Below are 24,571 nucleotides of genomic sequence, written 5' to 3'. Positions count from 1 at the left end.
CCAATATTTTATATCTCTGTGTGTGTGCGCGCCTGTGTACTCTCTCTCTCTCTCTCTCTCTCTCTCTCTCTCTCTCTCTCTCTCTCTCTCTCTCTCTCTCTCTCTCTCAGCTTCCAAGGTTCTAGTTCCCATTTCATCTTCACAACAACCCTGTGAGGTAGGTCAGGCAGAGTGACAATGCCTGGCCCTCAAGAAAGCCCAGTGAGCTTTGTGACCAAGTGGGGATTAGATCCCTGGTCTCCGAGGTCCTAGCCAGGCACTCTTTCCACTGCACCACACTGGCTCTCATCCTGAAACCTGGCTGGGCCTGTTCCTAACTCCTCCCCTCTGTAGCCCCTGGGCTCCTGCATCTCCATGTTGATGCTGACAGCCTGAGCATCCTCTGCGATTACTCCTTGATGCTGTGGGCTTCGTGCCCGACAGGAATGCAACTGCTCCCTCTAGACCTGGTCGCTCAGCAGCCATCATCGCCTAAGAACGAGTGGTTTTTGCTTCCCTACACCTGGACGGGCTTCAGGCAGGTGATTGACTTGGAAATCTCCTCAAGGAATCCCTTGTCATCCTCGGGCTGAACCTTGGCTACACACACTGTTCTGATCCATGGCAGCCTTCCCAGTTTTGCTCGCAGGAAACATTTGTATGCATCCAACTGGGATTTCTCATTTGACACGGCAGGAGCTTTGGCCAAACTTGTACCGGGAAACGTTCTGACCGTTCTGTTTCCATCTCTACCATTTGCTCATCGCCTTCCTCCTCCTCCTCCAGGGTTCTGTTGCCTAAGTGAAGGCTTCCTCCCCTGTGTTCGTGCGGCTGGCTGCTGTGATAGGCAAAATTAAGGAGGCGCTTCTTGCCTTGGATCTCAGGCAAAAAAATGCCTCGCCATCTTAACCCCAGATACATGGCCATAGTCTGGCCCTTGAATTGCTGATGGACAACATCTCCCATCATTTCCAACAATAGCTGCGATTCCTCCATTGCAAGGCATTGGACTAGATGACTCAATGATCGCAATGATGCAATGAATATAGGGAGGGCCACATCTCTATTTGCTGATGGAGAAAGAATGAATGAAAGGCATTGTGATTGTGTATTTGTGTGTGTAAGGAACCAGCACAACACACATGACCACTCATGGGTGTGAAATATCTCAGAGACTGCTCCATCCCTCTTCATTCCCTTCCATGACTACAGCCAAATGACCGCAGCTACCTGCATGACTCACACCTAGACTTGGGTTGGTTTTTTTGGATAGGCACAGCCCCTGCAAAGCTTTGAGCCATTCTGCGAACTTCCATAGGAACTTCTGTTTGTGAGAATCTCAGAGAAGGGGTCGAGGACAAGGGGATGGAGAAGCAGACCCAGAGATGTTTTGGGGTGGCCTGTTGCTTTTACTCATGTCACAGGCATGGCCCTCTTAACACATGGCAGAGGCTGCAATCGTTTGCACTCACACCTGGAGGAGGGTCCCATGCAATTCAGTGAGACTTGTTTGAGAGGAGACATTGGTGCGATGGCAAATTCTGAAGTGCGGGAATGCATCGTGATGGCAACTCCTATGGCAGGGATGGGGAACCTCAGGCCTGGATGCTAAATGCGCCTCCACCCAGGTCTTTCTGTTTAGCTCCCAAGGATCTCCCCTTTCGAAGCACAAAACAAGCCTGTTCTATGGCATCTTTGAGTGCTTTTGCCTGGTTGGATTTGAACTGTGATCCTGCTCCTTGCTTGCCTGGATGGAGGACAGGACAGGTGCAGGTGTGTCAAACCTCTGATTTCTGCCTGGCTAGTATGCAGCTGATTGTAAAAAAGTAAGAGTCACATCCCTTGCTCCTCCCAAGTTTGTATCTGGCCCCTGCATGCGCCACCCCTGCAGTACAGCTATAGGGACTGTGTGTTCCTTTCGTCCCTAGCCAGACCAAAGACATACTTACAAGTTAGACCATCATTCATGGCATTGACTGCAATCCCGTGCATCACTTTCTGGGAGTAAGCTGAGTTCCGTGGTACTTCTGACTGTAGAGGTTCAGCTTGGAAAACACATTGAGCTTCAAGAACAAGTTTTTCTGCCAACTGCAATGGCAGCCTTTTCAATTAGAAATGCTACTATCTTGCAAAGACATGTTGAGGACGATGACAACAACAACAACACTCCTATCTGACTGGTGTGAAGCAGGTACCTCATCAAAGAAATGGAAGGAAGTACCTAGCCTTGATTATTTTTCTTGTTCTCTGACTTCCTCAATGCTAACATCCCACAAATCCTGGAGGTGGGGGAAACGGCAACCTTGAAACCTCATTCAGTTGCTGGAGAAAATAGAGTCAATCAATTCCTCTGGTGTTGCAGTGAATGATGTTATCGCTCATGCTTTGAAAAAGGTCCCCAAACTGTGCTCCCTCACATCCTCCCTCTGCTGCGCCACTGGGAGTAAACATGTGTGGGATTGGACTGTAAAACTCCTAGAAAGAGACGCAGACTTTGAGGCGGTGAGTGAACATGGGACTCCGCCCTGTGACGAACCCTCCTTCCCTTGTCCCCTCAATTCCTCCCATGATATCAGGCTGGAACAAGCCAGGTTTGGCTGCTCCTTCCCTGCTGGTCTATTGAGTTGGGACTGCAGGAGCCTCAGATGGAATGCATTAGAGCAGGATGTGGCTCGGGCGCATGAGACCCTTGCCTTGTTGAAAACGAGACCTGGAACTTTTCCACCGGCTTTGGAAGGAGGGAGCCAGAGGCTTCCCCCAGCTGCTGTAATCCCAGCAGTGTGGCGACGGAAGTGAATGTGACAAATGTGATATTATTTGCTGGGTTGTCAGAAAGCTGCCATTATGGAAAAGGGGAGAGAAAAGAACAGTTTCTGCATGTTAGGAATGCGAACGAGTGATTCAGCCTCGCAACTGCCAAGGGAACAGTGAAAAGAAAAAGAAGAAAGGGGGGGGGAGAGAGGAAGAATACATATTTTTAATAGATAAGGTGTCTTAGATTTTCATTTTCCTCCCGATTCTGTGGAATTCTATCCTGGAGCAGATGAGTAACTCCCTTTCCCCCTTTTTTTCAGGATGAGGGTTTCCACTGAGCAGGTTCCAAAATAAAACACTTTTCTGGAATCGCAGGAAATTGGGCTCCACGAGTTTGTAGCTATTTAGGCAATGTGATGACTACAAGGCTTGGATTTAGTGTTGACCTTCAGTTCAACCTGAGCTGCGTGTCCTGATCCTTACAAACATCAGATGGAGAAGATAAATGTGGGTGCAGAGTCATGCGACTTCAGGCTGGTGGGGGAGGGAGGCTGGAAGGAAACAGAGAATAGAATTTGTAGAGTTGGAAGGGATAGCACTGGTCATCTAGCCCACCCCCTGCAATGCAAGATTTATTTAAGCCAGACTTAAATAAAACAAAAATCATTGCATCCAGAAAACTAACATGTCAGGGAGAAGGTGCGACTAGAACGCTTCCTCCCTTGATATCTGTTGCCGGGTTGTTGTTGTTTCTCCACCCTCCCCCCAGAAGCAGGAGCTTTCGGCTCTGTGATTCTCTCCACCTCACACTGCAGACTACAATGGTAGAATCCAGAACCATTTCTACTCTGTTGGGTTTGAGTTGTGTGCCATTGAATCCGAGGCCCTCCCTCTGGGTCGGTTGTGAGCAATGACAATAAAAGAGTAGGCGGCTTCTCCTCTTTGCATCTGTGGGTTGTGTCCAATGCTAGTCCTACTCAAGAGCAGACCCTTTGAAATGAATGAGCCATGTCTGCTAACTTCAGCAGGTCTCCTCTGAGAAGGACTAGCGTTGGAGGCAACCAAATACCTTGCATTTATTGGGGATGCTTCCCAGGGATGGGGTTACAGTTTTTTTTGGCTCAGAACCTGTCTGATTTAAGAAGATATAGATTGACAAACCTAGACAGCATCTTAAAAAGCAGAGACATCACCTTGCCAACAAAGGTCCGTATAGTTAAAGCTATGGTTTCCCCAGTAGTGATGTATGGAAGTGAGAGCTGGACCATCAAGAAGGCTGATCGCCAAAGAATTGATGCTTTTGAATTATGGTGCAGGAGGAGACTCTTGAGAGTCCCATGGACTGCAAGAAGATCAAACCTATCCATTCTGAAGGAAATCAGCCCTGAGTGCTCACTGGAAGGACAGATCCTGAAGCTGAGACTCCAAAACTTTGGACACTTCATGAGAAGAGAAGACTCCCTGGAAAAGACCCTGATGTTGGGAAAGATGGAGGGCACAAGGAGAAGGGGACGACAGAGGATGAGATGGTTGGATAGTGTTCTCGAAGCTACCAGCATGAGTTTGACCAAACTGCGGGAGGCAGTGGAAGACAGAAGTGCCTGGCGTGCTCTGGTCCATGGGGTCATGAAAAGTCAGACACGACTAAACAACAACAAAGATTGTGTACACACTGTCCCCTTAAAGCACATCTGGAGCACATTTCCCCCTCAAAGAATTCTGGGTGCTGTAGTTTGATAAGTGCTGTTGGGAACTGTAACACTGTGAAGGGCAAACTACAGTGCCCAGAATTCTTTGAGGGGAAGAATGTCCCTTGAATGTGCCTTAAAGGTGTAGTGGGTACGCAGCTCACAAGTATGAAAAAGGCAGCCTACGGGGTTATGTTTGGGGAGAGTTTGTGCTGCAGCGTTCCTGGGGCCTTGTCCCATCTTCCGAATAATAGCCAGCTTGCATTTTTTGCGCATTACTGAGCCGCGCATTCCTCAAACCCCAATGTGAGGGCACTGGATCAATGGAGACATCTGCCTTTCTTGAACTCCTCCATCTGTGGTCTCTTGATACCGCAAAATGTATCTGCCTGCCAAAAAGGCTGTTGCGTAAACCCCGAGCTCTTGTTTCATTAAAAAAGGAGGGAGGGCGACAAGCTAATTGATAGGCAGTTTGCAGTGGCAGTCGACAAGTCCCGTGCAGAGCAGCTGGCGGGTGGGTTGGGGTGTTTGCTTTCTCATTCTGGTATCAGGAAGTTCTGGGAAAGGCAGGTTACTCAGTTCAGGAGTGGCACCAAACTTGAGAATGGCTGCACTTCAGTAGCGGAACATCTGTTTTGCAGGCGGAAGATCTCTGGTTCAATCTCTGGAATCTGCAACTAGGACTGGGAGACACAGCTTGTCTAAAATCCTGGAGGCAGCTGCTGCCAGTCAGTGTAGACAGCCCAGAGCTAGATGGACCAATAGTTTGACTCAGGGTTAGGCAGCTTATTGCATTACTGTGGAGGCAGCTGCAATTGACTTTATGCTCCAGCAGTTTCATCCTGATCTTCTAAGCAGGTATGAATTGGAAGTCTCATTCTTTGGTGGTAATGGTGTAGCCCAGCAACTGCAACTCTGCCCCATAGGTTGAGCCCTGCCAGATCAGAACAGAGTCCAGCATCCTGTTTCACACACTGCCCAACCATGTGCCCATGGGAAGCTCACACAAGTAGGATGTGAGCACAACAGTCCTCTCCTGCAGAAATCTCCTGGATCTCTCTGGGTGATCTTAAGCCACCCTTCCATATCTGCAATTTGGGGATAATAATACTGAGCCTACTTTACAGGATGGTTGCTAGGACTGCAGCAAGATAATGTTTGCAAAACACTCAGCTCACTCAAAAGAGGGCACCAATCCATATGATGCACTACTCTAATTAGAAGGTGCTTGGTTGCATGATGAAACTTGGGAGAATGCACCAACAGTGACTTTTAAAGTGATATTGGAAAGATCCCCATGTGCAGGACCTTGAAGGCACATCAGAATGTTGTCTTGGTGAGGTCCAGTTCTGTGGTTTGTTCTCTGTACACTGCTTGGAGAACAGAGGAAACCACGGTGTAAATGCAATCAACAATATTTAGCATTTATATAGAGCAGACACCTCCAACTTCCAAGAGACTGTGATGTACTCACTCTGGCAGTGATCTACTCATTGTATTGATCAAAGTTGTTGAGCTTTCTTTAGGGAGGGTGAGCTGTGAGCCAAAGTTGTTGAGCTTTTTTTTTTGGGGGGGGGGATCCCGCGCAATCGACCAGGGACATCACGCGATCAACCAATAGATCGTGAGCAACCTCTTGTACAGGCCAGATATAGAGGTAAAGGCACTTCATATACATTATCCCACGACTCCTCCTAGCTTGGAGGAACTTGGAGGAACTTAGCTTCCTCCTGAGGAACTCGGCATTCATAAATTCTGATGCACATTGACCTGATTTACATCTTCAAATGGGCAGCTTGATGCAGAAATGGGATGGGGAAAACCTATGAATGAACATGTACAAAACAGACCTGGTCAGGAAATAGAGTGATCTGATCTGCCCATCTCTCTGCTTACAACAGTCCTGTAAGGCAGGCCAGTCTTATTCTTTCCATACTGCAAATGTGGTCTGGCTGAAAACAGTGGCTTACTTAATAGCTACTATAGGCACCTTCTGTCATAGCACTACATGATTCGCTTACAATTTGTTTACTGAAAGGCACCTGTAAAAAAAAAAAAAAGGCTTTCCTTTAACCTCTTACTATCCATCAGCGATCTCAAGCGATGATATTAGACAGGATCCAGGGCCTGTCCTCATAAGCTGTATGCTAGATCAATGAGGGTTGTATGATCTCCAAGGAAAAATGACTTTGGGTGACCCGGGTCTGGGGCGGGGCAAGGGGGCATTAAAGGAGGGCCTGTTAAAAGCTCCTTGTTAATCTCTGTCTGCAACCAGGAGGTAAGGCTCACTAGAGAAAGTGGGTCAGTATGTCAGTGCAAGTCTTAGGCAAAAAGCCAAGAGATCCTTTCAGCTTGCAAGGCAAGGAGAACTAAAATGAAGAAAAAAGGGATGAGTAAGGCAAAAGAAACAACCAACTTCCATTTTTTGGTCAGAGGCAATAATGCTTCTGAATACCAGTTGATGAAGCCACAGGAAAGGGGGGGTGCTCTTGTGTTTGGGTATCCTGAAAGAGGGCTTCCCCATTGGGGCACCTGAGAACAGGATGCCTGTCATAGATGGGCCACTGTCAGCGGAGCTCTTCTGCTGTTCCCATAAAGCAACATTTCTCCCTCTCCACTTAACTAAGGTATGACTTATAGACTATACTTTCTGAACATAGAAGGTTTTCAGGAACTAAAGACCCATCATGCTCTGCTTCCTCTGGGTTGCATGTTTGGACAAGGAGCAGGGGCAAGCTAGGATTGTGTCCACAGTTGGCAGCTTTGCCTCAACACTAAGCTGGGCTGCCCTGCAGATGCCGCTGGACTCCAGCTCCCACCAGCCCCAAGCAACATAGCCAATGGCCAGAGGTGATGAGAGTTATCATCCCAGTGCACCTGTGGGTCCACAGCTCCACCAGCCTTGGCTTCATTGTTGTGGACTGCATTTCTCCAACAGAAGAAGAGATGTGGAAGAGTATATGCAGAAAATGTTTCTGCAGATTGGTGAGAATCTGCATAGACCTTGCAGGGAAGATCTGTGAGCCTTCCTCGATCAGAGCAAGGGGGTCCAGCTAGCTTTTCCTTACATTCTCAGCTGAAGCTATCCATATGCCTTTGAGAAGGCCACAAGCAGGACATGATGCTTCAGACAGCCAACCCCAACCTTTCTGGGTCCTGCTTACAAACCTATTTATACATTCAGCATAATGAGGTGGCCACATCAGCCTGAGAGAGGGGGTGAACAACATGTTTAAAATGCCCCCCTTTATAGAAAAGTGACAAGCAAACAAGCCCAAACTCCCTGCACTTAGAAAGCTAACACTTACAGAAGGAAGCTTCTACCTTGGTCCTTTCTCTCGTGTGCTAGATTTCTGCATGCAAAGACACCTTTTTATTTTTTAAAAATGGGGTGATATTTGCATTGCAATCTTATGCATGTTTACTCAGCAGTGACTCCCACTGTGTTTAGTGGGGCTTACTCCTAGGTAAGTGTGCCTTATAACCCCAAGCAAGCAATCTTACACCGATAGTCCCTAAATAATGTTGTTGTGTACATTTTTTCTGAAACGTAAAGATTGACTTTCAATCTGAATCTGGTGGCTAAGTTATTTTGCAGGGTTTGGAGTTTCTCTGGCAAGGCATGTTGTATTTCAGAGTGGGCGTAAATGGTGAAAGCGACTAGAGGATGAACAGAGAGCGCAGCGTAGCTGGATACCATGAGGGAGGAACGGCTAGCCTGCTAGCCACGCAGTTCACAGGTCCAGTGACCCTGAACTTGGAGCCTCTCACAGGAAGTTACTGTGTGTTCTCAGATGTTATCTTTGCATGTGCAAGGGCTTGAACATTGTCCTTAAACTAACAAAATCTCAAAAGCTTAGATTCTTCAGCGTGAGATTCCAAAATAACCACAAACAACCATGCTTTTAAGCAGTATGTCAGGGGTGGGGGACATCTGTGGTTCTCCAGATGTTGCTGAACTACAACTCCCAACATCTCCGACAATTGGCTATGACGGTCAGGGCTGATGGGAGCTGGAGTGCAACAACACTCCTCACTGTGCAAGGGGATGTATTCAGCCTGATGGCCTTGGCTGTGAACCTTCTGTGGAGTTGGCAGGTTGACTTGGAAATTATATTAACATGGGTCATTGGAAAGTGTGATAAGTGATCAACAGAGCTGTCTTGTGAGCTGAGAGTTTATTCCCACCCACTCATGTTCCTCTTCTGCTAGCTGCCACCCTGACTGAATCGCTCCAGAAAATGGGCACAGATGGGTGCTGACCAAGGAATTGGGTAGATTCTCATCTTGATCTCCTGAGAATCAGGACATGACAATCTTGCTGATGGATGAACTTAGCTTCCTCCTGAAGTCCATCTACCACAGTGAGATGAATGTGATTCCCATCCCCTGTGGCTGCAGGAAAACAGCCCCTGGGGAACACCCCCCCAATCTCTTGCTTCAAAATGCCTGTCAAAGCTCCTTAGTGCAAGCCCGTAAGTGGCCTGTCATCAAGATGCAATTGATACACCTCATACTCTGCAAAGATGTGCCAGCAGGGGTCCTGCCTCACCTTGACCTCATGTGATCCCTTTTAGCCCCTGGGGGCTAAAATAAGCCAGAAATTAAATCAAGGTAACAAAAGAAAAAAGAAACACTATGGAAAATTGCTTAGAAATTTATTTTTGCTCCCTGGTGCCATCTGGTGTTGCATGTTTATAATGCATTCAAAACGCTGTTTCTTGACTAATGTAGCTGAGTCCTGGGACTCAGCAGAAAGAGCCCTGGGGCTCCATTGTGCCTTGAGGGGTACCAGGGCCACATTCACACCATACATTGAAACCACTGCAATTTCACGTTAAGCTCCACTGCAAATAATTCTGGGAGCTGTGATTTGTTAAGGGTGCTGAGAGTTGTTAGGGAGATTCCTTGTTTCCCTTCCCTGAGCTGCAATTCCCACAGTTCCCTGGGAAAAGGGCTTGATTGTGAAACACCTTTGGGAATTAGAGCTCTCCAAGAGGAATAAAAAGGTAAAGGGTAAAGGTACCCCTGACCATTAGGTCCGTTGTGGCCAACTCTGGGGTTGTGGTGCTCATCTCGCTTTATTGGCCGAGGGAGCTGGCGTACAGCTTCCGGGTCATGTGGCCAGCATGACTAATCTGCTTCTGGCGAACCAGAGCAGTGCATGGAAATGCCATTTACCTTCCCGCCGGAGCGGTACCCATTTATCTACTTGCACTTAGACGTGCTTTCGAACTGCTAGGTTGGCAGGAGCAGGGACCGAGCAATGGGAGTTCACCCTATCGCGGGGATTCGAACCGCGACCTTTCTGATTGGCAAGTCCTAGGCTCTGTGGTTTAACCTGCAGCGCCACCCACGTCCCACCAAGAGGAATAGGAGTCTCCTAACAACTCTCAGGACCCTTGAACTACAGCTCCCAGGATTCCTTGGGGAAGGCACTCTGACTGTTCAGGGTGGGATCATCATGCTTTGGCTGCATGGTGTGGATGTGGCCTTTAGAGCCAGCCCTGCAGTCATCTTGAGGCTCTTACTAGGGCAAGAAATCTCATGTCCCTCTCTTGCATAAGGGCCAAAAGTTACATGTAGTGGCTCTAGACCCACCAGTGAGCTGCATTAACAGATTGCTGTTAAGGACCAGTGATTGCCTAACAGGAGAGAGAGTTTTTGGCTCATTGCTCTCCGTTCACTTTCCCTTTCCCCTTTATTTTTTATATTTTTGGTTAAAGCCAGTGCCAGATTATCTGCTCCGTTGACCATCATCTGCCACAGAGAGGAGCGTGAGCTGGCTAGGGAGAGTTTGCGCAGAGACAATGGAAAGCTCTCTCTGGGTCACAATGACGAAGGGCTTCTCTGGTTAGCATCCAGCAGAGGAGAGGGAAGGGCATGGAGAGGAATCTTGGCTACCTTGGCAGAAGCATATTCCAGAGAGAGAGAGAGAGAGAGAGGGAGGGAGTGTCTTATGGCACCCTGAAGATAAACAGCTGTATTGTTTGTGCACTAGTATCCCAGTGGATGCTAACCATTTGGGTGAATGGGGGCACCATCCCACCATCCCAGCCAGATGGATGGGGTATAAACAACAACAACAACAATAACAACAACAATTAATAATTGCAGCCCATGCTAGCCCCCTGGACTGAGTTTCCCCAGCCACTCTTGGTGGCTCCCAAAACATGATAAAAGATCAAACATTAAAAACTTCCCTAAACAGGGCTGCCTTCAGATGTCTTCTAAAAGTCAGGTAGTTGTTTATTTCCTTGACATCTGATGGGAGGGCGTTCCACAGGGCGGGCGCCACTACCGAGAAGGCCCTCTGCCTGGTTCCATCTTCTTCCACCTTAGTCTTGGTCAGGCATCCCCAACCTGCTGCCATGATCGCTAGCTAACAGGACCAGTGGTCAGGGATGATGGGAATTGTAATCCAGAACATCTGGAGGGCTTGGAGATGCCTGGTTTTGGTGTTGCCCTTGTAGATCTCAGCAAGTTAGAGCAGTGTTTCCCAACCTTGGGCCTCCAGCTGTTTTTGAACTACAGTTCCCATCATCCCTGACCACTGGTCTTGCTAGCTAGGGATGATGGGAGTTGTAGGCCAAAAACATCTGGAGGCCCAAGGTTGGGAAACACTGAGTTAGAGGATAGGAATGAAGTGCTAATTCTGGCATAGGCAAACTCAGCCCTCCAGATGTTTTGGGACTACAACTCCCATCATCCCTCACCACTGATTCTGTTAGCTAGAGATGATGGGAGTTGTAGTCCCAAAACATATGGAGGGCCGAGTTTGCCTATGCCTGCTCTAATTAATTGGCCCTGCCTGTTATTGGCTCTGGCGCCACCTACTGTTGAGCTCCCTGCTTTCCCACCCAATCATTCCCCACGAGCATTAGTTAGCCTACTAGTATCCCAACTCCTCCAGTTCTGATTCTTTTGTGTAATATTTATGACTTATCACGGCCGGCTCCTGGTGGCTCACATCCCGAGCATCTTCATCCTGGATTGCTTCAGCTGTCGGCGAGATTGCAGAAGACGATAGCGTTGAAATACGATGCATCTTCCCCAAAGGTTGAAGAATGCCCATGTGTGAATTCCATGCAGCCATTTATCTTCCTCCTCTCTCTCCCCACCTCACTCTCTTGTGTGGGCGCACTTCAAAGGAAATGATCCACACAGGAAAGGAGGAGGCTGCATTTGCCTCTGAGAAGGAGAAGCACACGCAGGGACCTGAGTGGGATTGGATGACTCAGGATGCAAGCCCAGTCCTGGAGGTCAGCCACCTCAATGATGTTTGGAAAGGAATGCTCTCCTGGTGGGATCATCCCGTCATCTGACTGTGCGCTGCTGGTGTAGAGGCATGGCGCTGATTCTCAGGGTGTTCAGGACTTGACAGAAGAAAGGCCCTCTTCACAGGTAGGCAAAATTGCCAAAAAGAAGCGGTCATGTAGAGTTAGGTCACCTGTTTTCAGAAAACGAAAACAAAACTGCCAGTATCATTATGACAAATCTGTGCTGCGGCCGCATTTGGAATACAGTGTACAGTTCTGGTTGCCTCACCTCAAAAAGGATGCGATGGAGTTGAAAAAGGGCGACCGAAACGATGATTAGAGGAAAGTTTTTTTCTCCTCTCGTAACACAGGGACTCAGTGAATGTTGGAAGGTTTGGGACAGATAATAGAAAGGCCTTCTTCAGGCAGCATTGAGTTAAACTGCGAAGCTTGCTCTCTCGGGAGACAAGGATGACAACCTAGATCAGGCATAGGCAAACTCGGCCCTCTAGATGTTTTGGGACTACAACTCCCATCATCCCTAGCTAACAGGACCCGTGGTCAGAGATGATGGGAGTTGTAGTCCCAAAACATCTGGAGGGCTGAGTTTGCCTGTGCCTGACCTAGATGGCTTTAAAAGAGGATTAGACAAATTTGTAGAGGAGAAGGATTATCAGCGCTACTTGCCATGGCGGCCACAGATGGAGGCAGCAATGCTTCTGAATGCCAGTTACTGGAAACCACAGGAGGGGAGAGGCCTTTTGGGCCTCAGGCCTTGCTTGTGGGCAACTGGTCAGCCACTGTGAGAATAGGATGCTGGACTGGCTGGGCCATTGGCCTGATCCAGCAAGGTTTTTCTTTCATTTTCCCTCACCCCCAGAGCTCCTTGCTGTCACCAGGGAGCACCCCCAAAAATCCAAAATGATCACAAGAGGAGGTGGGATCCATGCCCTTGGTGTAACCCCAAGAGGATATGCTATGCTGCGTTTGGGCAAGGTGTTATTAAGGTGTTCTCCACCCTGCCATAACCTGCTGCACTCTGCATCCTCTCCTTCGGGCTCCACACTGTGATCACGGAACATGACAGCACGCGTTCCCATTGTTGTTTTAGTTTAACGTTGTTCCTGAGGGCATGCCTTGAATCTGTTCGCTCTGCTCTTGCGACCAGAGGATATGGAAGCAATTTGTAAGAACGCTCATGCCGGCACTGCCCTAACTGAAGCTCACGCACTGGCCTCGGCAGGCAACATCTGCAAGCCATGATGTCAGCCCTGGCTCCTGACAGCAGCAAGGGGGCTTATCGCTTAAGATGAGGATGTGGCAGAAATCCCCCACGGTGCCTCTGACGCTGGAGGCTGATGCTCTTGTCTTTTCCAGCTGGGCGGGTCACGGCCTGGGGCTTTCATGCTTGCGAGATGAGAGGAGGAGAGCTGCAAGGAAGTAGCTAACCTCCAGGCTTCCAGCCGGGGAGCCAAAACCCTTTCCTCTTTGCTTGCCCTTTGCCGATCGAGAGAGCATCTCTCGCACACATGTGTGCACCACGGAGGCCTTTATTCTCCTGCTTCCTTGGTTGCAAAGAAAGCTGGAAAGTCCATCAGCAGCACCTTGTCAAGAGCAGGAGGGACGGCCTCCTCTATTGAGGAAGGAGCGCTTCCAAGCTTTGAAAGCCAAACCGTCTCGCTTCCCTTTTTGGCCCTGGGGGTTTTCCATCCCTTGTCCAGTTCTTCCGATGCTTTTTGAGACCTATCTCCTGCTTCCACGCCTTGATGCCCATAATCCTTCCTGCCCTGCTCTTGTGCTACAGAACAGGGGTGCCAACTTGAATAAAATATTGGGGGGGGGGGAGGTAAGCCCCACCTTGCATAATTGATCACAAGATACAGCATGTACACACCCTTTGAATGGGCAATGCCCATCAATTTTGGGAGGCCCCAACAACTTCAAATATTTTATTTGGGGGCCTGAAGGAACCTTGGCCCCTAAGACTTGGCTCCTATGCTACAGAAGGTAGGCATGTCCAGCCACTGAGAGCCCCATTTTCCAACTTTTCCACAGGTACAAGGGATTCTCAGAATGGCAGGTTTACTAACCTGAGCTGCTCCACAAGGCATACACCCAGGTTTGGATTTTAAAGTGTGAATGTGACATGCAGGGGTTAGCAATCGCAGGTGTCCTCCGTGGCTTGGCGTGCCTTTTCCCAGCTTGTCTGGTTCACCAACAATGGCTGTTCCTGGACAGGGATAGCCTGACTGCTGTAGTCAGGGTCAGATCTATTATGAAACTAATAAGCTTAAGATTTGGGGCACCTAATCCCCAGACTTTAGTCCACATTGCTTTAATTTTTTTTGCATCTAGTAGACCAAATTTGAATCGCACATCTCAATTTGATTAATTTTCCTCTGTATCTATTTTAAAAATCCCAAAGTTTGAGAGTCGGTTGGCTCAGGGATATTATTTTTCTACTCACAATAATTAGCCGATAGAGGAAGTTAAGATGGGAGGTGCTGTAGAATTTCATCTGGATTGCATTTTAAAGTGAACTGGTCTAATTTTTTACTTCCCAGACTAATATGCGGATTGGAATGCAGTTATCCTGCAGAAAGAGCATTTCTCAGAATTTTGCAAAAATGCGTAAATGATTGTGCGTTATGGGGGGGGGGGACACATGCAAAAATGTATATACTTGGAGGAAAGGCGTACCACTTAAATGCAGACTTTATGTGTTTTAAAAGCAATGGCAGAAAACACAAGAGAATGGGCATTTGAGTCAATGTGTGTGAGAACGACACAGACCCAAAATAGACTGATCCTCCCATCCCTAGTTGACTCTTATTGGCAAAACATTTCCCTTCTATGGATGCAGAGCTTTGGTATGGACAGTTGGACCTACCATTGATCCCCGTGCCTGTGATCAGCTTCAGAGACCCTGCTGTCTTGCTTGTTGCTATTATTAGTTAGTATAGGCCTGCTGCAAGGCCTGCTCAGTGGTGTCTCCATAGCTGTGGAACTCCCTTCCCAATGGACTCCCTCTTTTCGCCTTCTCTAGACATGCAATGAAGGTCTCTGTGTTCCACAAGGCTTTCTGTGTGCAAGGCTTCCTGACTGTATGCTGATTCAGTTTTTAGTTTTTTCTGCAGAAATGTTTGCCGACATACCTTTTTGTTCTTTGCTGTTGTTTTTATTTCATGGAACTGTGGAGTTGGAAGCGACTCAAAGGGTCGTCTAGTCCAGTGTTTCCCAACCTTGGGCCTCCAGCTGTTTTTGGACTACAACTCCCATCATCCCTAGCTAGCAAGACCAGTGGTCAGGGATGATGGGAATTGTAGTTCAAAAACAGCTGGAGGCCCAAGGTTGGGAAACACTGGTCTAGTCCAACCCCTAGCGATGCAGAAATCACAACTATTATCCTGTTGTAAACCGCCTTGGAAAGATTGTATTTCGAAGGGTGGGGGTATACACAAATAATAGAGATAAATTGTGGTTGCCTTGAAAGTGCATGTTCTGGGCCAAACTCAACCCAAGCAAAGTTTCTCTTTTGTAACCACCTTGGCTTCAGCAGCCAACAACACCGGGTACCTTTCTTGCCATGAGATTAAAGAGCATCCTTTTGTTCTTGGCAGGATTTGTGTGGTGCTACCACCTGCGACACCTTGGGCATGGCAGATGTCGGCACCATGTGTGACCCCAAACGTAGCTGCTCTGTCATTGAGGACGATGGCCTCCCCTCTGCTTTTACTACAGCTCACGAGCTAGGTAAGTAGTAGCTTTGGCAAAGTATGAGATTTGGTCTGAAAATGCATTCAACATCATTTACTTATTGCCATTTCTTATATGATATAATTATACTATTGACCCCACACTCTTCTGCCAAAAGGGTTCCCAGAGCAGCTTGCAGTTCAATAGAAACAAGCAAACAAGACAACTGATGCCCTTAGGCTTTCTATCTAAAAGACACAACCAACACACATGGAAAAAGGGAGGAGGGCAGAGGAAGAAGAGAGCAAACTCAGGTGCCAGGAAGGGGGCGCACACGCATAAACATGCTCGGAGCTGGGATCCCCCAGAATATTGCTATCAATCCAGCGCCACAGAACAGCGTAGAGTCTTTTGCTGCCTGAGCTATTGCATCTGTCTGGTTTTGCCGGCTCTCCTTCAAATGTTCGCCAGACCGTTCTTGGCTTGAAGCCTCCATTCATCATCCTGTGGCTTAGGAAGTGGCCACTTAAAGCAAAGCCACAGCAAAGAGGCAGAGCCCCTGTCTGTGGTTTCCACCTGGGAAGCAGATTTAGACCAGGGGGAAGTGGAGACACAGGATTGGACCCATTTATGTGTATATATATGTGTGTGTGTGCATGCGCACGCATGTGTGCATGCGTATGCATGGAGAGAGAGACAGTCAGAGTCAGTCTTAATCCATAATTTGGAGATGAGCCTGATTTTAAAAACAAAAAACAAAAAACTATGACTACTTTGCTCAGGAAGTTTAGACAATAGCAAAGCTTCCAGAATAGCTTTCTTGGGAAACTCCACATGTGTGTGTGAGAGAGAAAAAGAAAGCGATTGAGACTGCAGCCTTGTTCCCTGTGTGTGTCAGAAAGAGAGAGAGAGAGAGAGAGAGAGAGAGAAACGCCAAGTTTATTCCCAAAGGGGCAGGGAGGTTTGAGTTAAACTGTTGGGAAAGCAGCTGTTGGGAAGACAAGGGAGCCCAAGCCACAAATTCGCCTGCTCTGGCTTGGTCACTACCTTGTTTCCCAGGCTTTAGAAATCCTGAAATAACATCTCATGGCCAGGACGCATTCGACACACACCTAGATCCGGAGAAGTGGAATGCCAGATTGTCAACAGGATTCGTGGCCAAATTGCTAGACTCTCATTTGGATAACAGGAAAAGGCTCTGCTATTTTTCTTTACTTTTTTTTTAATTAGTGCCACAACAAATTCTGCATCCGCAATTTTGATTTGGACTCCGCTGTACAGCCGGAAATGGAACTGCCAGGAATCAGATTTCCCTGGTGGGAATGGGCTGGTTCACACACGTTCAGCTGTGCAAATGAGCAGCCCCCGGTTCAGGTTGCCTCCCAGCCGTGGGTTGTATCAAAGTTTATAAAATTATGTATGGTTTAGAGCAGGGATTTGGATGTGGGCCCTCCAGGCTTCTCCACCTGGTCTTGGGACTGTCTCTGAGCCACACCTAGAGAAGGGCCATTGGTCCCATCCAGCAGGCTCTTCTTGTGTTCTTAACAGCACCTGGCTGGTGATAACGCCTCTTTGTTGCCTCGATGGAGGATGGAGAGACATGTCTGAGGATCAGGAGCGGCTGGCATGATGCCGTGACAGAGCCAGCCTCCCTGAAACAGCAGCAGTGCTGATACTCACCAGGATGGGGTGGGGCAGGGTGGCAGTCAGGATGGAGTGGCACACTTCGTTGCCTGGATCTCACCACCCTGCTCTGTTCTGATAAGTGGAAGTGATGCTCCTGCTGGAAGCCTGGATGCATGAAGTCACATTGCCTGACTGTTTGCTCTATAGAAACCTCAGTTTCTTGTGCATACTGGAGCATATTGTACAAAGGGGAAAAGCCACATCTATTGCCCTGCCCATTTTTGTCTCTGGACACCATGGGCATAAGAAGAGCCTGGGCTGGTTCAGGCAGGCCAGTGACCCATCTACGTATAATAGCAGCCTGTTTCTCACAGTGGCCAACCAGATGCCATAAAGGGAAACCCACAAGCAGGACCTGAGCACAAGAGAACTCTCCTCTCCTGTGGTTTCCAGCAGCAAGTACACAGAAGCATTGCTTTCTCCAGCTGTAGAGGCAGGACACAGCCATAGTGGCTAGTAATCATCAATAGCCCTCTCCTCCTCCATTAATTTGTCCAATTCTCTCTTAAATTTACCCAGGTTGGTGGTCATCCAAGGGCATGTGGTCCTTGGAGGTTTCCCCATGAGGGGTTGTGACCCTCAGGCTGAAAAGGGGTTCCCTATCTCTAGTGTGGAGGACTGAGAGGCAGTTTTCCTCCCTCTCTCAGAATGCTAGAACTGGGAGTCACCTAATAAAGCTGAACAGCGGGAGATGCAGAAGCAGGCAAAAGGAAGTTCATCTTCCCACTACAGTGCATAACTCATTTGTGGAATCTGCTGCCCACAAGGTTGTGGGTGGTGATGCCCAGTTGTCTGGGTGGCTTAAAAGAGGGATTAGGGAGAAAATCATGGAGGGAAAGCCTGCCAATGGCTGCTTGCCATGATGGCAGTATGCAATCCTCCCAGATCAGAGGCCACAGAATATCAGTTGATGGGGAGCAACAGCAGGCAGTGACATAGTGAGGGGGCACAAGAGCGGTTGTCCCAGGCACAAAATTTTTAGGGGTGCACAATTTCATCAGCCGGTGCTGCCTCAATACAGCTGTGCACTTCAAGAACTCCGTCGAAAACCAGTGAACCAGCAAGTGACCTCCCCAGACAACAGAATTACTCTTCTTTTCTTATCTCTATGGCTGCAATCTCCTGGGTGATGCGCAGTTGAATGCACATGCATGCTCTGTTTTGTTCCCTGCTACCCACCCCTGCCATGCCCCTGGCACTGGCAAACCCGTGTTATGCCACTGACAACAGGAAGGGGCTATTGCCTTCAGGCCCTGCTCATGGTGTTCCCAAAGCCATCAATTCACCTACTGCAGAAAACATGATGCTGGTCCAGTAAGGCACAGGAATCTGCCTTATACCGAATCAGATTATTGGTCCATCTAGCTTAGTATTGCAAGCAGCTCTTCAAGCAGGGGAGTCTCTCCCACCTTTACCTGGAGGTGCCATTGAGGACCAAACATGGAACCTTAAGCATGCCCAGCAGATGCTCTGCCACTGAGTTCTGGTCCTTCCCCATGAACATATTTGTATGTTTAACACAGATGCCCAGGGATGCAGGTGCCTGCAGGATGAATCAAATCTTCACATTTCAAGTTTGCTGCCTGGTTTTAATGTTAAGGTTTTGGCAAGTGTCAGATTTAGAGGGGTTTGTGGGTGTTTTTTTAAAAACAAAACACGTAGCCCTGATTTTAACAGCTTTCCCAATCATAGGAGGCATCTGCTTTCAGACGTCCAGGGGAAATGGGCAGTTGTGGCAGGACCTTCCTCTCCGGGTAGCTGGGGAGTTGGAAGGAGGAAATCATTTCTTGTCTCCCCCTCTCCTCCCTCGGATTCTCAGGTTTCCTCCTCCTGCCTTCTGCAAGGGCGAGTGTCCACACATAAAGCAGATGGTGTGAACCTTGGCCAGGATGTGGCTGGCTTGCAGGCTCGACCCTGGCAGGGTTACACGCATCTGGTGTAGCTTTCCCCCTGCCTTTGGGGGGCAATCTGATTAGAAAGCGAGAAGCGAGAAACAACGCAGGGCCAGGAAGCGGATCCAACAGAGCAAAGGTTTTACTTGCAGGCTTTTGCAGAGAGCTGGGAGTCCCAGGAGCGACCGAGATGCCTCTTTTATGGATTATGCAGGGTGGGTGACGGAAGAAGCGAAGACACCACTTGTGACCCACCAGGCCAAGCCACAGTCTACCAGCTGTGTGTTCAGGGGCCTGCCAAGCCATTGGCGCTGCTCTTCAGACTGTTTTCTGCTAGCCCACGCATCCAGGACAAAGAGGAGAGGTTTATCAAGCCCCTCGTGGGCCGCAGTACGCTGTTGATGAGCTGTGTTTGACCAGACATTGTGCAGGCATCCGCCGCAAGATGCAAGTCAAAAGGGGTTGTGCAATGAGCATCCCGGACAGGCTTAGGGAAATCTGATCTGGGGTGTGTGATGGGAAGCTTCAAGGAATGTCAATGAACACCTGAAGCTGCCTTGTTCTGAACGTTATATTAGCCTAGTATTGTTTACCATGATGGGCAGTGGCTTTCTGTCATCTCTCATGTCTAAGGCTCATAGCTCAATGGTACAGCATCAGCTTTGCATGTAGAAGGTGCCAGGGGCAATTTCCAGTAGGGTTGGCAGAGACCCCTGCATGATGTGTAATATGTGGCTAGGGACGCAGGTGACGCTGTGGGTTAAACCACTGAGCCTAGGACTTGCTGATCAGAAGGTCGGCGGTTCGAATCCCCGTGATAGGGTGAGCTCCCATTGCTCGGTCCTTGCTCCTGCCAACCTAGCAGTTTGAAAGCACATCAAAGTGCAAGTACGTAGATAAATAGGTACCGCTCCAGCGGGACGGTAAACAGCGTTTCCGTGTGCTGCTCTGGTTCGCCAGAAGTGGCTTAGTCATGCTGGCCACATGACCTGGAAGCTGTACGCCGACTTCCTCGGCCAATAAAACAAGATGAGCACCACAACCCCAGAGTCGGCCACGACTGGACCTAATGGTCAGGGGTCCCTTTACCTTTAATATGTGGCTGTCAGGGCACAGTGAGAGTGGCTCTCAGAGTCCTCTCTAGCAGACTTACAGGAAAACTCTGAGTTTCACTCCTATCATGTGCCTATCTAGCAAACATGCATTGTTGGTTTGACTGCAGTGTAAATATCCAACAGTGTAGACTAGTGTAGTTTAATTGTGCTCAACCTTTGCAGACCCAGGACTCACCTTTTGCCCATGCATGTGTTTGGGGACCAACTTCTTCATTCCTTACCGTCTATCTTTATGGTTATAGGGCTGCTGTTGTGACCCACCTTTGGTCAGGCTGGAGAGAAATTGGATTCAGTTCCAAGCAAAAGATGACCCTACCTGATCTGCATTGTCCCAAACCATACACAAACCAAAACAGAGCCATTCTTTGACATTTGCACTTCTCTGAATCTTGCAATGCAACTTGCCAGGAAAGCAATACATTCAAAATGCATATATTGCTGTAGAGTGTCCATATACATGCATACATTAGTGAAAAGCATTATATGAGGAGAAACTGATGAGGCATCTATCCTCCCTGTTTCTTTTCCTAAAGGCTTTTTGCTGCCATGACAGCCATATCTTCTTTGCAAATAATGCCCCTGGAAGATGCTGTGTCAATGACTTGGTCTCCTTCCACTCCTGGGTTTAGGATGGCAGTGGCCCTGGAATGTGCTGGGTGCCTCTCCAATGTCTGCTATCATCAATCTGAAGTGCAAACCCACAGAGAATTTCTGTATGGACTTTGGTGACTGACTAGGGATGGGGGAGTAATTGATACAGTTTGCATTTGAAGCCAAATCTATTCAGTCCACATGCTCTGAAACAATATGAAAACTGAAACACAGACATCCTTCAAAATATGCACTTGTCTGGATTTTATGATGCAGTTCCCCAACCAAACAGCGTTTACAAAAATGCATATATTACAAGGAAGTGTGCTTAAATAGGAATATATTTGTGAAAATAGCATATAAAAATGCAGGCAAAATGTGTTCAAAATTGCATACAAAAATATGTTTGAGGCCAGAGAAACATCGCCTGGCTGTGAGGCGTGAAGGCCACTCCCTGCAAGGCCCTTTCCTCCTGACCTAGGGGGCTGGGCCCACACTCACCAGCCCCACTGAAGAGGCTTCTCATGAGGTTGGAGGAACATCACCTGGCTAATGTTTTATTGATTGATTGATTTTAACATGCTGTACCCCACTTTGACATTATAAATAAATAAATAAATAAATAAATAAATAAATGTTTATTAGGAGACATTTGCATTAAAATGTAATAATATTTTTTTAAGTTTTAAAAAATGCAACTTGCCGTAGAAGCGTGGGAATTTAAGAATGGAAACATGAGAAATGGAGAGAACTGAAATCGCCAGATGCTTCCATCCCTATGGCTGACCAAATAATTTAGATTCCACACTCAGCCCCCCATGAAATCACTGGAGAGGTGATTGGTTGGACACCTTGGTTCACTGTGAGCCCAAAGGCTGCTGGAGATACTCTCTGTGGTTTTCAAATGACAACTGTTTCTCCTTCTAGGACACGTGTTTAACATGCCCCATGACAACGTGAAGGTCTGTGAGGAGGTCTTTGGAAGGCTGAGGACCAACCACATGATGTCGCCCACTCTTATCCAGATTGACCGCATCAGCCCTTGGTCGGCTTGCAGCGCTGCCATCATCACCGACTTCCTGGACAGCGGACATGGTGAGCAGGGGATAGGGAGTAGGTAGGTGAAAAGGGGCGAGCCAAGGAGGCATTTGGGTGCCAGGACCGGGTGCCACCCTGTGTATTGCTTTGTTGTCAAAGCTAGCCAGAATTAGGAGGTACCTTACTTTGAAATTTGCTGGGCGTCCATAGCAGTGAATACTAAATAGTTTCAGTCACAAACAAGGAGGCAAAGGGGAGCTTATAGGAGCGTTTTTCCAGGCCTGAAGGATAGCAGTGGAATGGCGTGTCTGGAAGACCAAGGAGATTGGTTAGGCCAAAGCTTCTGCTCTGCAGTTCCTATTCTTCTCCCTGGCAATGATGAAGGCTGGAGCTTATGAAGAGAAAACATATGGAGGCCTCCGAGTGCAGCATTTGTTCCACCACTAGTGAACTGAGTCCTACCAGCCTCTTGGTTGTCATCCAGTCATGGCATTTGATATGAGTGCAAGTCTCTCTCTGCCTCCTGCCTCCAGACCACCGTTTGGCCAGAAGCTGCCAGGAATATTGACATATAAGGCACCACCTTTCTATAGAGCTGCCGCTGAATTTTGCCCAAAGTGTAATTTTGAGGTGGATGTTGGAGGTTCATTCTCAAGTAAAGCCCCCAATGGATTTTGGAGTCTCCTGCTCAGTTGGAGCACCCAACCATTTCAGTAAGACAAACAAAATTTCCCAGAGGGGTTCTGCAGATCTCTACAGACTTTGGCCCACAGAAAATATGAATGCGTATTGTTGGTCAAACTGTACACTTTGCGTGTCATCCTTTGTTCCTTGCAAGCACTGCTGGGAATCTAGAGCTGGTGAAGGAAGCCTTTATTTATTGCACAAAGTTGCTGTGACCTGGGCTTAGAATTGCCAAAGGATTTTGCCTAAAGTGAATCTGAAGGTTCTTGCTTGAGAAAAAACTTCTGAGACATTGCCGGTCAATCAAAACCTTTTATCAGGGCTAGGGGAACTTCTCCAGTGAGTTCAGTACATCACTACCATGTTATTGTACAGTCAAAATGGTGGTGTGGTGCTGCTTTTAATGAGTGTGAGGCATGAGGCCTCAGCAAATGATGGGCCTAGAGAACCAGGGATGTCGGAGAGGCTTCAGTCCAACTGCATCCAAGGTTGGAGTCATCAGGCACTGATCCGGATGACTTGGCCTGCTCCTCTGGCTTTGTTAAACAGTTTATACCGGGAGGGCTGCAAGTCTTTGAAAATGCAAAACCTGGATGCTGCCTGAAACAGCTGTGTTATGCCCTACCCCCCGAATTGTGTTACGACAGCTCTGTTTCTCTGTTTTTGAAGCCTTCCTATTTAATTCGTGAGATTTTTACATCCCCTCCCAATACAGATGTCCAAAGCAGTATACCATATAATACAGTGGTACCTCGGGTTAAGTACTTAATTCGTTCCAGAGGTCCATTCTTAACCTGAAACTGTTCTTAACCTGAAGCACCACTTTAGCTAATGGGGTCTCCTGCTGCCGCCGCACGATTTCTGTTCTCATCCTGAAGCAAAGTTCTTAACCTGAGGTACTATTTCTGGGTTAGCGGAGTCTGTAACCTGAAGCGTATGTCACCTGAAGCGTATGTAACCCGAGGTACCACTGTACTGCAAGTCAGAAAACACCAGATCAAATAATAATGTATTTATTTATTTTTTTAAATGTTATAAAAGTAAAATGGACAAGTAAGCAATCAGCAGATGGGGGGAAGCGTATTAGCAGACCCAGTTGGTTGAAAGTGCTGCAGTAAAGGAAGGTCTTACTTGCTCCTGGACGGAAGGCCTTGCTGGGCTTGTCCTTACAAAACTCAGTCTGGCCTTTGGTGACTGTGCATGTGAGTGGGAATGGGGAGCTGGCTCCCCTGACTCTTTTTCTGCCAGCTCCGATTTATGTTTACTGGTGTAAGATGGTATAGTCCTTCGAGGTCTGTACCATCTCCATTTTGTAGATGATGATTCAAAACATGAGATTTTGTGGCATCAGAGAGACATACAATCCCAAAACTTCTTCTTGACGATGCGAGGCTTGCCATTTAAAAAAATAAAAAAAAATCAGGGAATTTTTTTTTTAGAAACAGACTCATCTCAAGATGGAACTGGCCGTCTCTGGATTGAGCAATCTATTTATTTGAGTTAGTATTGCAATTTAGGGCAGAGTTCCCTTGACTGAGACTGCAAGTTCTATATGGACTGTCACCTTTAAAATGCACTTGATTTATTTCCTTTGTAGCTCATCTTTAATGGAATTCAAGGAGAGGTACCTAGAGTTCTCAGGTGGTTCCTCATGAGGGAACCTCTGCCTTAGTGTCATGCGACTTCAAACCACATCCTGGAACAACACCCACAGAGCAGAGCTGGGGAACCTCCAGATGCAATTCCCACCACTTGTGGCCACTGGCCAGGCTGGCTGGGGTTGATGGGAGTTGGAGTCCAACAGCATCTGGAGGGCCACAGATTAGCCACTCTTACCATATTTGGATACAAAGCCTTTGACTTACATTCATTGGTCTTGAATGTCTCACTGGCTTCTTTTCATAGAATTGCAGAGTTGGAAGGGACTCTCTGCTTATCTGCCTCCAAGGAAGGAAAGTCCACAACCTTCTGAGGGAGTCCATTCTGCTGCTGAACAGCTCTTTCTGTCAGAAAGCTCTTCCTGATGTTTAGCCAGAATCTCCCTTCTTTTAACTTCAATACATTGCTTCAGGTCCTAGCCTCCAGAGCAGGAGAAAACAAGCTTGCTTCATCCTCCACGTGACAGCCTTTGAGATATCGGAATATGCCTATGCATTTCTCCTCTCATCCAGGCTAAACATACCCAATTC

At 47.8% G+C, this 24,571-nt stretch overlaps 1 protein-coding gene across 1 annotated transcript in view; it reads left to right on the top strand.

The window, feature by feature from the left end:
- ADAMTS15 (ADAM metallopeptidase with thrombospondin type 1 motif 15) overlaps positions 1-24,571 on the top strand; it is a 47,647-nt gene that overhangs the window by 6,294 nt on the left and 16,782 nt on the right. Inside the window, exons 2-3 of the mRNA XM_081889775.1 lie at positions 15,301-15,433; positions 21,588-21,755. Coding sequence (XP_081745901.1) covers positions 15,301-15,433; positions 21,588-21,755 — 301 coding nt within the window. The remainder of the gene's footprint in view (positions 1-15,300; positions 15,434-21,587; positions 21,756-24,571) is intronic.

The sequence above is a fragment of the Podarcis melisellensis genome, assembly GCF_964234715.1.
Source record: "Podarcis melisellensis genome assembly, chromosome: 15".
Taxonomy (NCBI): domain Eukaryota; kingdom Metazoa; phylum Chordata; class Lepidosauria; order Squamata; family Lacertidae; genus Podarcis; species Podarcis melisellensis.
This window is presented reverse-complemented; position numbering and strand designations above follow the sequence as displayed.